At 50.0% G+C, this 12,775-nt stretch overlaps 1 protein-coding gene across 4 annotated transcripts in view; it reads right to left on the reverse strand.

The window, feature by feature from the left end:
* Positions 1-5,587: 5,587 nt before the first annotated feature.
* CD2 (CD2 molecule) overlaps positions 5,588-12,775 on the reverse strand; it is a 147,734-nt gene continuing 140,546 nt past the window's right edge. For all 4 annotated transcript variants that reach the window (XM_063950564.1, XM_063950566.1, XM_063950565.1 and 1 more), the window contains 2 exons: positions 10,853-11,215; positions 5,588-5,780 (listed from right to left, as the gene is read on the reverse strand). In XM_063950564.1, coding sequence (XP_063806634.1) covers positions 10,863-11,215 — 353 coding nt within the window. In that variant the 3' untranslated portion in view covers positions 5,588-5,780; positions 10,853-10,862. The remainder of the gene's footprint in view (positions 5,781-10,852; positions 11,216-12,775) is intronic.

The raw sequence follows: 12,775 nt of genomic DNA on the forward strand, positions 1-12,775 counted from the left end.
CGTGACACTGCAGTGCCACTCCTAGATGGGCCCGGTGTTTGTGTCGGCCACTAGGGTCGCTTATCTTACTCTCACAGCTACCTCATTGCGCCTCTTTTTTTCTTTGCGTCATGTGCTGTTTGGGGAGGGTTTTTTGGAAGGGTCATCCTGCGTGACACTGCAGTGCCACTCCTAGATGGGCCCGGTGTTTGTGTCGGCCACTAGGGTCGCTTATCTTACTCACACAGCTACCTCATTGCGCCTCTTTTTTTCTTTGCGTCATGTGCTGTTTGGGGAGGGTTTTTTGGAAGGGCCATCCTGCGTGACACTGCAGTGCCACTCCTAGATGGGCCCGGTGTTTGTGTCGGCCACTAGGGTCGCTTATCTTACTCACACAGCTACCTCATTGCGCCTCTTTTTTTCTTTGCGTCATGTGCTGTTTGGGGAGGGTTTTTTGGAAGGGACATCCTGCGTGACACTGCAGTGCCACTCCTAGATGGGCCCGGTGTTTGTGTCGGCCACTAGGGTCGCTTATCTTACTCACACAGCTACCTCATTGCGCCTCTTTTTTTCTTTGCGTCATGTGCTGTTTGGGGAGGGTTTTTTGGAAGGGACATCCTGCGTGACACTGCAGTGCCACTCCTAGATGGGCCCGGTGTTTGTGTCGGCCACTAGGGTCGCTTATCTTACTCACACAGCTACCTCATTGCGCCTCTTTTTTTCTTTGCGTCATGTGCTGTTTGGGGAGGGTTTTTTGGAAGGGACATCCTGCGTGACACTGCAGTGCCACTCCTAGATGGGCCCGGTGTTTGTGTCGGCCACTAGGGTCGCTTATCTTACTCACACAGCTACCTCATTGCGCCTCTTTTTTTCTTTGCATCATGTGCTGTTTGGGGAGGGTTTTTTGGAAGGGACATCCTGCGTGACACTGCAGTGCCACTCCTAGATGGGCCCGGTGTTTGTGTTGGCCACTAGGGTCGCTTATCTTACTCACACAGCTACCTCATTGCGCCTCTTTTTTTCTTTGCGTCATGTGCTGTTTGGGGAGGGTTTTTTGGAAGGGACATCCTGCGTGACACTGCAGTGCCACTCCTAGATGGGACCGGTGTTTGTGTCGGCCACTAGGGTCGCTTATCTTACTCACACAGCTACCTCATTGCGCCTCTTTTTTTCTTTGCGTCATGTGCTGTTTGGGGAGGGTTTTTTGGAAGGGCCATCCTGCGTGACACTGCAGTGCCACTCCTAGATGGGCCCGGTGTTTGTGTCGGCCACTAGGGTCGCTTATCTTACTCACACAGCTACCTCATTGCGCCTCTTTTTTTCTTTGCGTCATGTGCTGTTTGGGGAGGGTTTTTTGGAAGGGACATCCTGCGTGACACTGCAGTGCCACTCCTAGATGGGACCGGTGTTTGTGTCGGCCACTAGGGTCGCTTATCTTACTCACACAGCTACCTCATTGCGCCTCTTTTTTTCTTTGCGTCATGTGCTGTTTGGGGAGGGTTTTTTGGAAGGGCCATCCTGCGTGACACTGCAGTGCCACTCCTAGATGGGCCCGGTGTTTGTGTCGGCCACTAGGGTCGCTTATCTTACTCACACAGCTACCTCATTGCGCCTCTTTTTTTCTTTGCGTCATGTGCTGTTTGGGGAGGGTTTTTTGGAAGGGACATCCTGCGTGACACTGCAGTGCCACTCCAAGATGGGCCCGGTGTTTGTGTCGGCCACTAGGGTCGCTTATCTTACTCACACAGCTACCTCATTGCGCCTCTTTTTTTCTTTGCGTCATGTGCTGTTTGGGGAGGGTTTTTTGGAAGGGACATCCTGCGTGACACTGCAGTGCCACTCCTAGATGGGCCCGGTGTTTGTGTCGGCCACTAGGGTCGCTTATCTTACTCACACAGCTACCTCATTGCGACTCTTTTTTTCTTTGCGTCATGTGCTGTTTGGGGAGGGTTTTTTGGAAGGGACATCCTGCGTGACACTGCAGTGCCACTCCTAGATGGGCCCGGTGTTTGTGTCGGCCACTAGGGTCGCTTATCTTACTCACACAGCTACCTCATTGCGCCTCTTTTTTTCTTTGCGTCATGTGCTGTTTGGGGAGGGTTTTTTGGAAGGGACATCCTGCGTGACACTGCAGTGCCACTCCTAGATGGGCCCGGTGTTTGTGTTGGCCACTAGGGTCGCTTATCTTACTCACACAGCTACCTCATTGCGCCTCTTTTTTTCTTTGCGTCATGTGCTGTTTGGGGAGGGTTTTTTGGAAGGGACATCCTGCGTGACACTGCAGTGCCACTCCTAGATGGGCCCGGTGTTTGTGTCGGCCACTAGGGTCGCTTAGCTTACTCACACAGCTACCTCATTGCGCCTCTTTTTTTCTTTGCGTCATGTGCTGTTTGGGGGGGGGGGGTTTGGAAGGGACATCCTGCATGACACTGCAGTGCCACTCCTAGATGGGCCCGGTGTTTGTGTCGGCCACTAGGGTCGCTTATCTTACTCACACAGCTACCTCATTGCGCCTCTTTTTTTCTTTGCGTCATGTGCTGTTTGGGGAGGGTTTTTTGGAAGGGACATCCTGCGTGACACTGCAGTGCCACTCCTAGATGGGCCCGGTGTTTGTGTCGGCCACTAGGGTCGCTTATCTTACTCACACAGCTACCTCATTGCGCCTCTTTTTTTCTTTGCGTCATGTGCTGTTTGGGGAGGGTTTTTTGGAAGGGACATCCTGCGTGACACTGCAGTGCCACTCCTAGATGGGCCCGGTGTTTGTGTCGGCCACTAGGGTCGCTTATCTTACTCACACAGCTACCTCATTGCGCCTCTTTTTTTCTTTGCGTCATGTGCTGTTTGGGGAGGGTTTTTTGGAAGGGACATCCTGCGTGACACTGCAGTGCCACTCCTAGATGGGCCCGGTGTTTGTGTCGGCCACTAGGGTCGCTTAGCTTAGTCATCCAGCGACCTAGGTGCAAATTTTAGGACTAAAAATAATATTGTGAGGTGTGTGGTATTCAGAATAGACTGAAAATGAGTGTAAATTATGGTTTTTGAGGTTAATAATACTTTGGGATCAAAATGACCCCCAAATTCTATGATTTAAGCAGTTTTTTAGTGTTTTTAAAAAAAAACACCCGAATCCAAAACACACCCGAATCCGACAAAAAAAATTCGGTGAGGTTTTGCCAAAACGCGGTCGAACCCAAAACACGGCCGCGGAACCGAACCCAAAACCAAAACACAAAACCCGAAAAATTTCCGGCGCTCATCTCTAGTTACAGCCTTATTCCAAAATGGCATTAATCCGTTTTTGTCCTAAAAATTCTACACAATACCCCATAATGACAACGTGAAAAAAGTTTTTTTTAGATTTTTGCAAATTTATTAAAAATAAAAAAAACTAAGAAATCACATGTACATAAGTATTCACAGCCTTTGCCATAAAGCTTAAAATTCAGCTCAGGTGCATCCTGTTTCCACTGATCATCCTTGAGATGTTTCTACAGCTTAATTGGAGTCCACCTGTGGTAAAGTCAGGTGATTGGACATGATTTGGGAAGGTACACACCTGTCTATATAAGGTCCCACACTTGACAGTGCATGTCTGAGCACAAACCAAGCATGAAGTCAAAGGAATTGTCTGTAGACCTCCGAGACAGGATTGTCTCAAGGCACTAATCTGAGGAAGGGTACAGAAAAATATCTGCTGCTTTGAAGGTCCCAATGAGCACAGTGGCCTCCATCATCTGTAAATGGAAGAAGTCCGGAACCACCAGGACTCTTCCTAGAGCTGGCCGGCCGTCTAAACTGAGCAATCAGGGGAGAAGGGCCCAAGTCAGGGAGGTGACCAAGAACCCGATAGTTACTCTGTCAGAGCTACAGCATTCCTCTGCGGAGAGAGGAGAACCTTCCAGAAGGACAACCATCTCTGCAGCAATCCACCAATCAGGCCTGTATGGTGGAGTGGCCAGACGGAAGCCACTCCTTAGTAAAAAGCACATGGCAGCCCGCCTGGAGTTTGCCAAAATGCACCTGAAGGACTCTCAGGCCATGAGAAACAAAATTCTCTGGTCTGATGAGACAAAGATTGAACTCTTTGGTGTAAATGCCAGGCATCATGTTTGGAGGAAACCAGTCACCGCTCATCACCATTCCAATACCATCCTTACAGTGAAGTATGGGGGTGGCAGCAGCATGCTGCGGGGATGTTTTTTAGCAGCAGGAACTGGGAGACTAATCAGGATATAAAGAAAGATGAATGCAGCAATGTACAGAGACATCCTGGATGAAAACCTGCTCCAGAGCGCTCTTGACCTCAGACTGGGGCAACGGGTCATCTTTCAGCTGGACAACAACCCTAATCACACAGCCAAGATATCAAAGGAGTGGCTTCAGGAGAACTCTGTGAATGTCCTTGAGTGGCCCAGCCAGAGCCCAGACTTGAATCCGATTGAACATCTCTGGAGAGATCTAAAAATGGCTGTGCACCGACGCTTCCCATCCAACCTGATGGACCTTGAGAGGTGCTGCAAAGAGGAATGGACAAAACTGGCCAAAGATAGGTGTGCCAAGCTTGTGGCATCATATTCAAAAAGACTTGAGGCTGTAATTGCTGCCCAAGGCGCATCAACAAAGTATTGAGCAAAGGCTGTGAATACTTATGTACGTGATTTCTTAGTTTTTTATTTTTAATAAATTTGCAAAAATCTCAAAAAACTTTTTCCACGCTGTCATTATGGGGTATTGTGTGTAGAATTTTGAGGGGGTGGGGGAATGAATTTATTCAATTTTTTAGTAAGGCTGTAACTTAACAAAATGTGGAAAAAGTGAAGCGCTGTGAATACTTTCCGGATGCACTGTAGCCATTATTGCAGTTTTACATATTCATGCAAATGCATCCAGCTCTCCATACGCCCCGTCGTGACACGTATATTATTCACCACTGCACGAAACCAACGCAAGGTGGTCTAGTTGGATCCTGGTCAGGGTTTAGGGGGGTTGTGATCCGGGACCCCCCGGGAGAGAGCAGCCAGGTCGGCTCAGCAGGGGGGATGCGGGACAGGGCTATGATGTATAGAGGGGGCGGTGCGGAGGCGGAACATTGAAGCCACACACCCCTGCTCTGTAATGCCGATATTACCAGCATTGTACTGCAGGGGGCGTGGCTATGATGACGCAATTCAGCAAGAATCGCATCATCGACTGCCCGGACCACCCACTTTACTCACTAAGTGGGCGGACGGACAGAGGTGGGCCTTAAAAATCCGGAGACCTGCTTGTTCTTCCGGGGAGTCGGGAAGGCCGCGCAATTTTCGTGAGCCTCCCGTCCATTCCGGGAGAGTAGGCAAGCGTGTACTGTACAAGAATAGCTCAGGACTGCAGACATAGAGCTCAGGACCAGATGCTTCTCCCACGGGCAGCGTTACGTGGCTTGCTCACCAGTTAGTAGCCCCAAGCATATTATTGTGTCACACCCTGAAGGAAAAACTGCAAATATTGTTTATAAAGAAAGTGTGTGATCAGTGTGTACAATATAAACTATACATCACAGTATTAGATGCCACTACTGTCTTTGTAACATTAGTTCCACTGAGTAATAACGGAGATCCACGAAAGCGAAGCCACGGCAATCACTAGTATATAATATAGCAGATATATACACAATAATATACAATATATAGATGTTCTTGAGGCAAGAATCCCTCTTATCCTTTGTAGGCCGGGGTTGTCACACAGACCTAGGGAAACTATAGATCGGTCCGAGTTTGTGAGGTCACGGAGTGATGTCATTCTCAGAGTGGCCACAAGGTTCCCTGTGAGGCAAAAAGATACAATTATTGTAATAACATCAAACCCAGCCCAACATCCACTTTACACATGTAATTACAGTGACTGGGGGCAGGTGCCGCTCACCTCTCTGCCATAGAAGGAGAAAGTGCACCGGATTCTCCATACCTACCTAGATCACCACACCCCACTGGTAATGCCACATCTCTGTGTCCACCTGGCTTCTGGCCAAAAGATGGGAGGATTAGGTAGGTATGGGGAGGAAAAGGTGTACTAGGGGGGTGATAAAGCCAAATATTTATCTTACTGAAAACCCTCTAAAAGGTTAAAGAACACAGTACGCTATTGGCGTATGGAATACCTTAAGGGTACGCACGTTGCGTATCTAACGCTTAGCCGTGGTCGAGACGCACGAGCGGCACGTTCGCTCACGGCTTAGAGCGTACAGGCAAGCACGCTATAGGCTGCCGACTAACGTAATGATACGCTATCAGCGTAGCGGATGCTTGGGACCACGAGGAGATCACAAGCGGCGCTGACGCTCACAGTGTTAAACCTTTTTAACTATACCATAAACAATATACTTATACTGTAAACCCTTGTGCAGTGATAAGACGTAAATGCAACACAGTGTAACCTTGTTAGTATGAGCGTATGTGACGCTCAGAGAACCCCTTAGCAATATAATAAACACTCAAATACCGGTCTAAGGGTCTAACGCCTTTTAAGGAAAAGAATGAACGTTCAAAAAGAATAATACAATACAAGTTATACACTACCAAAATAACATAGAATATCTAACCAAGTAACTACACATAAAATACAATAGAGATACAATTACTTTTAAAGGGGGAAAGGAGAGAGAGAGAGAGAAAAAGTGAGAGAGAACGAGAGAGAATGGCTTATAATAACAATAAAGACAATATGATTGCAGAGAACCTTACGCACAAAGGGAAACAATCGCATGCGCCTTCTGGATATCCAGCTCCCGATTATCAGTGATGAGAACCGTTGAAGAGAATAGAGAGCTGGCCCAGATCGGCTTGTCCTTTTATACCCTACACAAAATACAGTACAATGGTCCCTATATTCTTATTGTTCATTGGACTCAGGAATTCGTCTTCGCATTATAACAAAAGGTCATAGGTTGGTTCATACAGGTGGGCTGTGACTATTCCTAACAGCTCAGGTGGGAGGGAAACTGGGTTTCCCGCCGCATGGATAATAAAGTGCAAATAATAGTAAATGTCCATAAACTTCTTATGTCCATAACTATTCGCACGAGCGATTAATCTGCTTCAAACCAACACCGGAATATTGCTAATTAAATACTCTTCCGATGGATACTAAACACCACTGTATAACCCCTGTCTGACCCTTCGTATCAAACAAAGAGGGATCTCTTTGTCTATGAACATGCTACATTAACTAAACTTTCAGATTCTATCAAAGGGACCATAATCTACAAAATACATTATATGGTTAAAATATGTAACGATTGAGTCGCCCGCTAGACGCACATAAACTTTACCGTAAATGCGCATACCGTGCGCCTGCGGGTGCACGCAACAGCGAGTATGCGCACGCACGGGAGAGCCCATGCAAATATGGCAATGTGTAGCGTGATATTTTTCTGACTTTGACAGGGGGCAGCCTTAGTCATTTATACTAGGCGCCACAATTTCTGATGCTCCCCACTGTTAGGGTAGTCGGGTAGACACACAGAAAAGACACCAGTGGGCAGAGTGGAACAGACACAGAGAAGACACCAGTGGGCAGAGCGGAACAGACACAGAGAAGACACCAGTGGGCAGAGCGGAACAGACACAGAGAAGACACCAGTGGGCAGAGCGGAACAGACACAGAGAAGACACCAGTGGGCAGAGCGGAACAGACACAGAGAAGACACCAGTGGGCAGAACGGAACAGACACAGAGAAGACACCAGTGGGCAGAGCGGAACAGACACAGAGAAGACACCAGTGGGCAGAGCGGAACAGACACAGAGAAGACACCAGTGGGCAGAGCGGAACAGACACAGAGAAGACACCAGTGGGCAGAGCGGAACAGACACAGAGAAGACACCAGTGGGCAGAGCTGAACAGACACAGAGAAGACACCAGTGGGCAGAGCGGAACAGACACAGAGAAGAAACCAGTGGGCAGAGCGGAACAGACACAGAGAAGACACCAGTGGGCAGAGCGGAACAGACACAGAGAAGACACCAGTGGGCAGAGCGGATGCGCAGCAGGAGAAGGCCGCGCACTGTAGCGTAGTATTAGCGCAGAGTGGGTCCGGTTCACCTGTGAGCAGTATAAGCAACAGCAGACCTAAAGCAGGAGGTAGGATATAAGAGGGTAGCTCTGGCACGCAGTAACGCGGCACACCGGGTAGATGGTGGCTAATGCCCCTGCAGCTGGGAAATAACGACTTTCATCCCCAAGGAAGGAGGAGAAATGAGGGCACAGATCGGAGTAGTTCCCTGCTGCACCCGTGCATATGTCTCATGATAATAATAATAATAATAATAATAATGAAACATACGGATTCACCTGCACCCCCATCCCCCCAGGTCTCAGCCAGGCCAGGGGGGGGGCAGGAAAACCGATTAGGGGATCCCCTGTGATTTTCCTCTAACCAGCACTAGGCTTTACCAGCCCAGGTTGGTGACACCATAGAGGGGAGCCTGCACTATGGCGTCCCCCCACCAGAGCCGTAACTAGGTGTGTGCGAGTGGTGCCTCGCACACAGCGCAGGGCCCTGGGGAGCGCACTATCACTGTCCTGTTTAGAAGACCAGTACCTTCGGAGGGACATTGCTGAATTGCAGGCACCCTTCCCAGAGGAGCACTGCGCTGCGCAAATGGCACAGTTCATACGGCGCCTAGATAATGTGCTGGAGCACGGAGGGCCAGCCGGCTGCAGTCCACCTCGGAGCATGGAGACCCCCCAGCATACCCCAGCCGTAGGTGCCTCATCTCCACTGTACGGGGCAGAGAGGACCCGCCATAATCTCCCTGCCACAGACTGCCTCAGCTCCGCTGTACGGAGCAGCGATGACCCGCCAGCATCTCCCCGCCACAGACTGCCTCAGCTCCGCTGTATGGAGCGAGGAGAACCCACCAGCAAACCCTAGCCATAGGCGCCTCAGCTCCATTGCCCAGCTGCAGCCCACCTCAGCACCGCAGCACCAGCCAGTGTCACAGTGAGAGGACTGAGCATGTAGGCTGTCCGAGACACATGTAAGTTGGAGGGGTCTCACAGGGGACAGAGTGGTGCATTTACATGGGGACTGGAGGGGGGGGTGCATTTACATGGGGACAGGAGGGGGGTGCATTTACATGGGGGCAGGGTGACTGCGTTTACATGGGGACAGGGGGGGGTGCATTTACAGGGGGACAGGACGGGGGTGCATTTACATGGGGACAGGAGGGGGGTGCATTTACATGGGGGCAGGCTGACTGCGTTTACATGGGGACAGGGGGAGGGTGCATTTACAGGGGGACAGGACGGGGGTGCATTTACATGGGGACAGGAGGGGGGTGCATTTACATGGGGGCAGGGTGAGTGCATGCCCGAGCCGTAACTAGGTGTGTGCCGATGGTGCCTTGCCCACAGCGCTAATGCACTGAGGGCGCACCATCGAGCATCACACCCGCACGGGCGCGGATTCACTGCTTTAGGCGGCGCCGCCTGTGTCCCGCTGAAGCCGCTGCCGCCCGATTGTGTCCTGCTGCTGAATCCGCCGCCCGCCCGCCTGTGTCCCGCTGAAGCCGCTGCCGCCCGATTATGTCCTGCTGCTGAAGCCGCCACCCGCCCGCCTGTGTCCCGCTGAAGCCGCCGCCCACGCACATGTGTCCCGCTGAAGCCGCCGCCCGCCCGCCTGCCTGTGTCCAGCTTAAGCCGCCACTGCTGCTGAGGTCCAGGCAGCTCTGCGGCTGAGTTTCTCTGCCTGTGAAGTGGACAGTCAGGAGGAGTCAGGAGCAGGCAACAGCGCTGGAAGAACGTACACATCACGTAAGTGCCTACACAGACACTACACTATACTACACTACACTACACTACACTATGCTACAATACACTACACTATGTTACGCTACACTTCACTACACTATATTACACTACACTTCACTACAGTACACTACACTACACTACAGTACACTACACTACGCTACAGTACACTACACTATGTTACGCTACACTTCACTACACTATATTACACTACACTTCACTACAGTACACTACACTACAGTATATTAGACTACACCACAGTACACTTCACTACACTACACTACACTCTAAGGGTAGGGGGGGTGTAAGGGGGAATCTGCCTGCCGTACTGTGTTAAAGGGGGACTCTGCCTGTCATAATGTGTAAAAGGGAGACCTATCCTGCCGTAACGTATAAAAGGTGGACGCTGTCTGCCGTAACGTGTAAAAGGTGGACTCTGTCTGCTGTTATGTGTAAAAAGGGGACGCTGTCTGCCGTAATGTGTAAAAAGGGGACACTGTCTGCCGTAATGTGTAAAAAGGGGGACGCTGGCTGCCGTAATGTGTAAAAAGGGGACGCTGTCTGCCGTAATGTGTAAACAAGGGGACGCGGTCTGCCGTTATGTGTAAAAAGGGGACGCTGTCTGCCGTAATGTGTAAAAAGGGGACGTTGTCTGCCATAATGTGTAAAAAGGGGACGCTGTCTACCCGTAATGTGTAACGCTGTCTGCCATAATGTGTAAAAAGGGGAATCTGTCCACCGTAATGTGAAAAAGGGGCTCTACCTGGTGTAGTGGCGCTACTGTGCAGTGTCATTTGAATAATGGAGACTACTGTGCACCATTATATGAATTGGTATTATTTTGTGGCCACACCCCTTTTCCGTGAAGCCACGCCCCTATGCCCCCCCACCATGGTTCCAGCCAGTCTCAAGGCCAGTTAGTTCCAGGGCTAGGGGGCTGTGTGGGTGAAATATCCTGTGTGCATGTAATGGTCATGTAGCCTGAGATACGGGCTGTACCTGGCAGGGACGTGCGGTGAGGTGAATGGAGCGTCCAGAATAAGCTCAGAATAAGCCCCTTAGTCTCTGCCATTATTAGTAAATAAGTACCTGCTCTTGGCTAGGGCGGTTTCCGGTGCTGCCGCGGTGCCTTAGACTTGGTGCGTGGCTGTGGTCTTGGCGGCTGCTCATTTGGGTGATTTGCTGGTAGAGCCGGCTTGCTGGGTTGTGCAGTCAGCGTTTGGTGATGCCCGGGCACCCTGTCCGTCTGCTCCTGCGGTGGCGGGTGCCTCTGGTTGGCTTGCTTGCCTCTCCTGGCTGTTGACTTAGTCGGCGCCTGTTGTCTGTGCGGGGCTGGAGGATTCTGGTTGGCGCTGTGATCTGGCACATCTATGGGCGGGCCAGGCGGTATAGGTAATGTGCGTTGCTGCATGTTCATCTGCGTTCTGTCGTAGCTCGGCGTCCCGTCTTCCTCTGCAGGGAAAACACAGCATGCAGTCACCGTACAGTATAAACGGAGAAATGCGCCAGGCGGGATGTGACAGCGGCCATATTGGTGACATCTCAGATGTATCAGTCATAGTGACCCCTGTGATACATCAGACTATCCATTAATTCCCGCCCGATGTATCACAGGGGTCACTATGATTGATACATCTGAGATGTCACTGATAGTTTTTTGTTTTATCTACAGATGGAGCCCTGCTCATCTATCCCTGTAATAGGAGTAACTAAGCCAGGGCTGTCCCCCTTAATCCCCTGCTGTATTGTTCTCTCTGTATTGTACATTAGATGAAAGGCTTATGCTAATAAGCCTTGGTGCACCTAGGTGCAGCAGAGAAGACTAGATGAGCAAGGCTCCATCTGTATATCTATGCCCCATCTGAGCATGCCGGCTGAGCAGAGTGGCCGGCCCGGCCCATCAGCCTTTCCGCCATTTATCAGAAGGTCCAGACTGCCAGTCCACCCCTGCTGTAGGGTTGTGAAGTGCCCAAGGGGTCAATCCCATTCTCCCAGAGAGGGGCAGACAGTCCAATACTACACTACATAATACACTATACTACACACTACCATATTTCAGTGAAAACATTTCCCACATCTAAAATCACTGACTGTACGACAAGAGCCACCTGTGTATGTGAGACACAGGCATGTGAAGGGAATAATAAAAAACAAATTACGCGGTCTTCCTAAAAATGACAAAATTCCCCCCCCCCCCCCGATTGATCTCACCCATAATGCTTTGCCATTGCTAAGTGCTAGCTCAAGAGCTGAATTCTGCGGAGTGCTCACTTTCTTCCTGACTGAACCCAAAATGCAATAACCTCCTCATTTATTCAGGCTTAAGGTAAATCAAACAATTCTCTGCATAAATGTTGTGTTGTGAAAATCAAGCCTATCTGACCTGGAAATTCTTTAAGAACTCAAAGACAGAATGTTATTAAATGGGACTTAATATGATAAAAAGTTGCATTGCTGCTCCTTTAGGGCAGGGTTGTCTACAGTCCGGAGCAACAGCAAAGATTGGTGACTGGCTGTTTATAAACACACTGCTGATGCTGATTGGTGCTCATTATTGGCGTTATTTCTGCTGTAGTCAGGTGGGTACACACTTAGCAATAAATTAAACAACGTCACTCATTTTGACCCTTCCTGAGCGACGTTGTTTGATATATCGCTAAGTGTGTATGTTGCTGCCGACAAGCGATGCGCAGCCTGTGGGTCGTTAACGACCCTCGCTGTCTGCCATGCATGCCCGGCCGCGGCGTGACGTCACTGTGCGATATCATTGTCATATTGCTCAATATGTACGCACTGCTGCCAACCACCGCGGCAGGGAAGGGGACACAGTAGGCGACGTCACTCATACAGCACATGGCCGAGTGTCTACCCACCCTTAGAGAGTTTTAATGTTTTATCGATGTCTAATGGCAAATGCGTATTTTTAAAACAAAACAAATGGTACAAAATATTTGTATAATTGTATGTGATAGTGCTTGACCTAATCTGGGGACAAATGCTATTGATGCAGAC

Source organism: Pseudophryne corroboree, chromosome 2, assembly GCF_028390025.1.
Source record: "Pseudophryne corroboree isolate aPseCor3 chromosome 2, aPseCor3.hap2, whole genome shotgun sequence".
NCBI lineage: Eukaryota > Metazoa > Chordata > Amphibia > Anura > Myobatrachidae > Pseudophryne > Pseudophryne corroboree.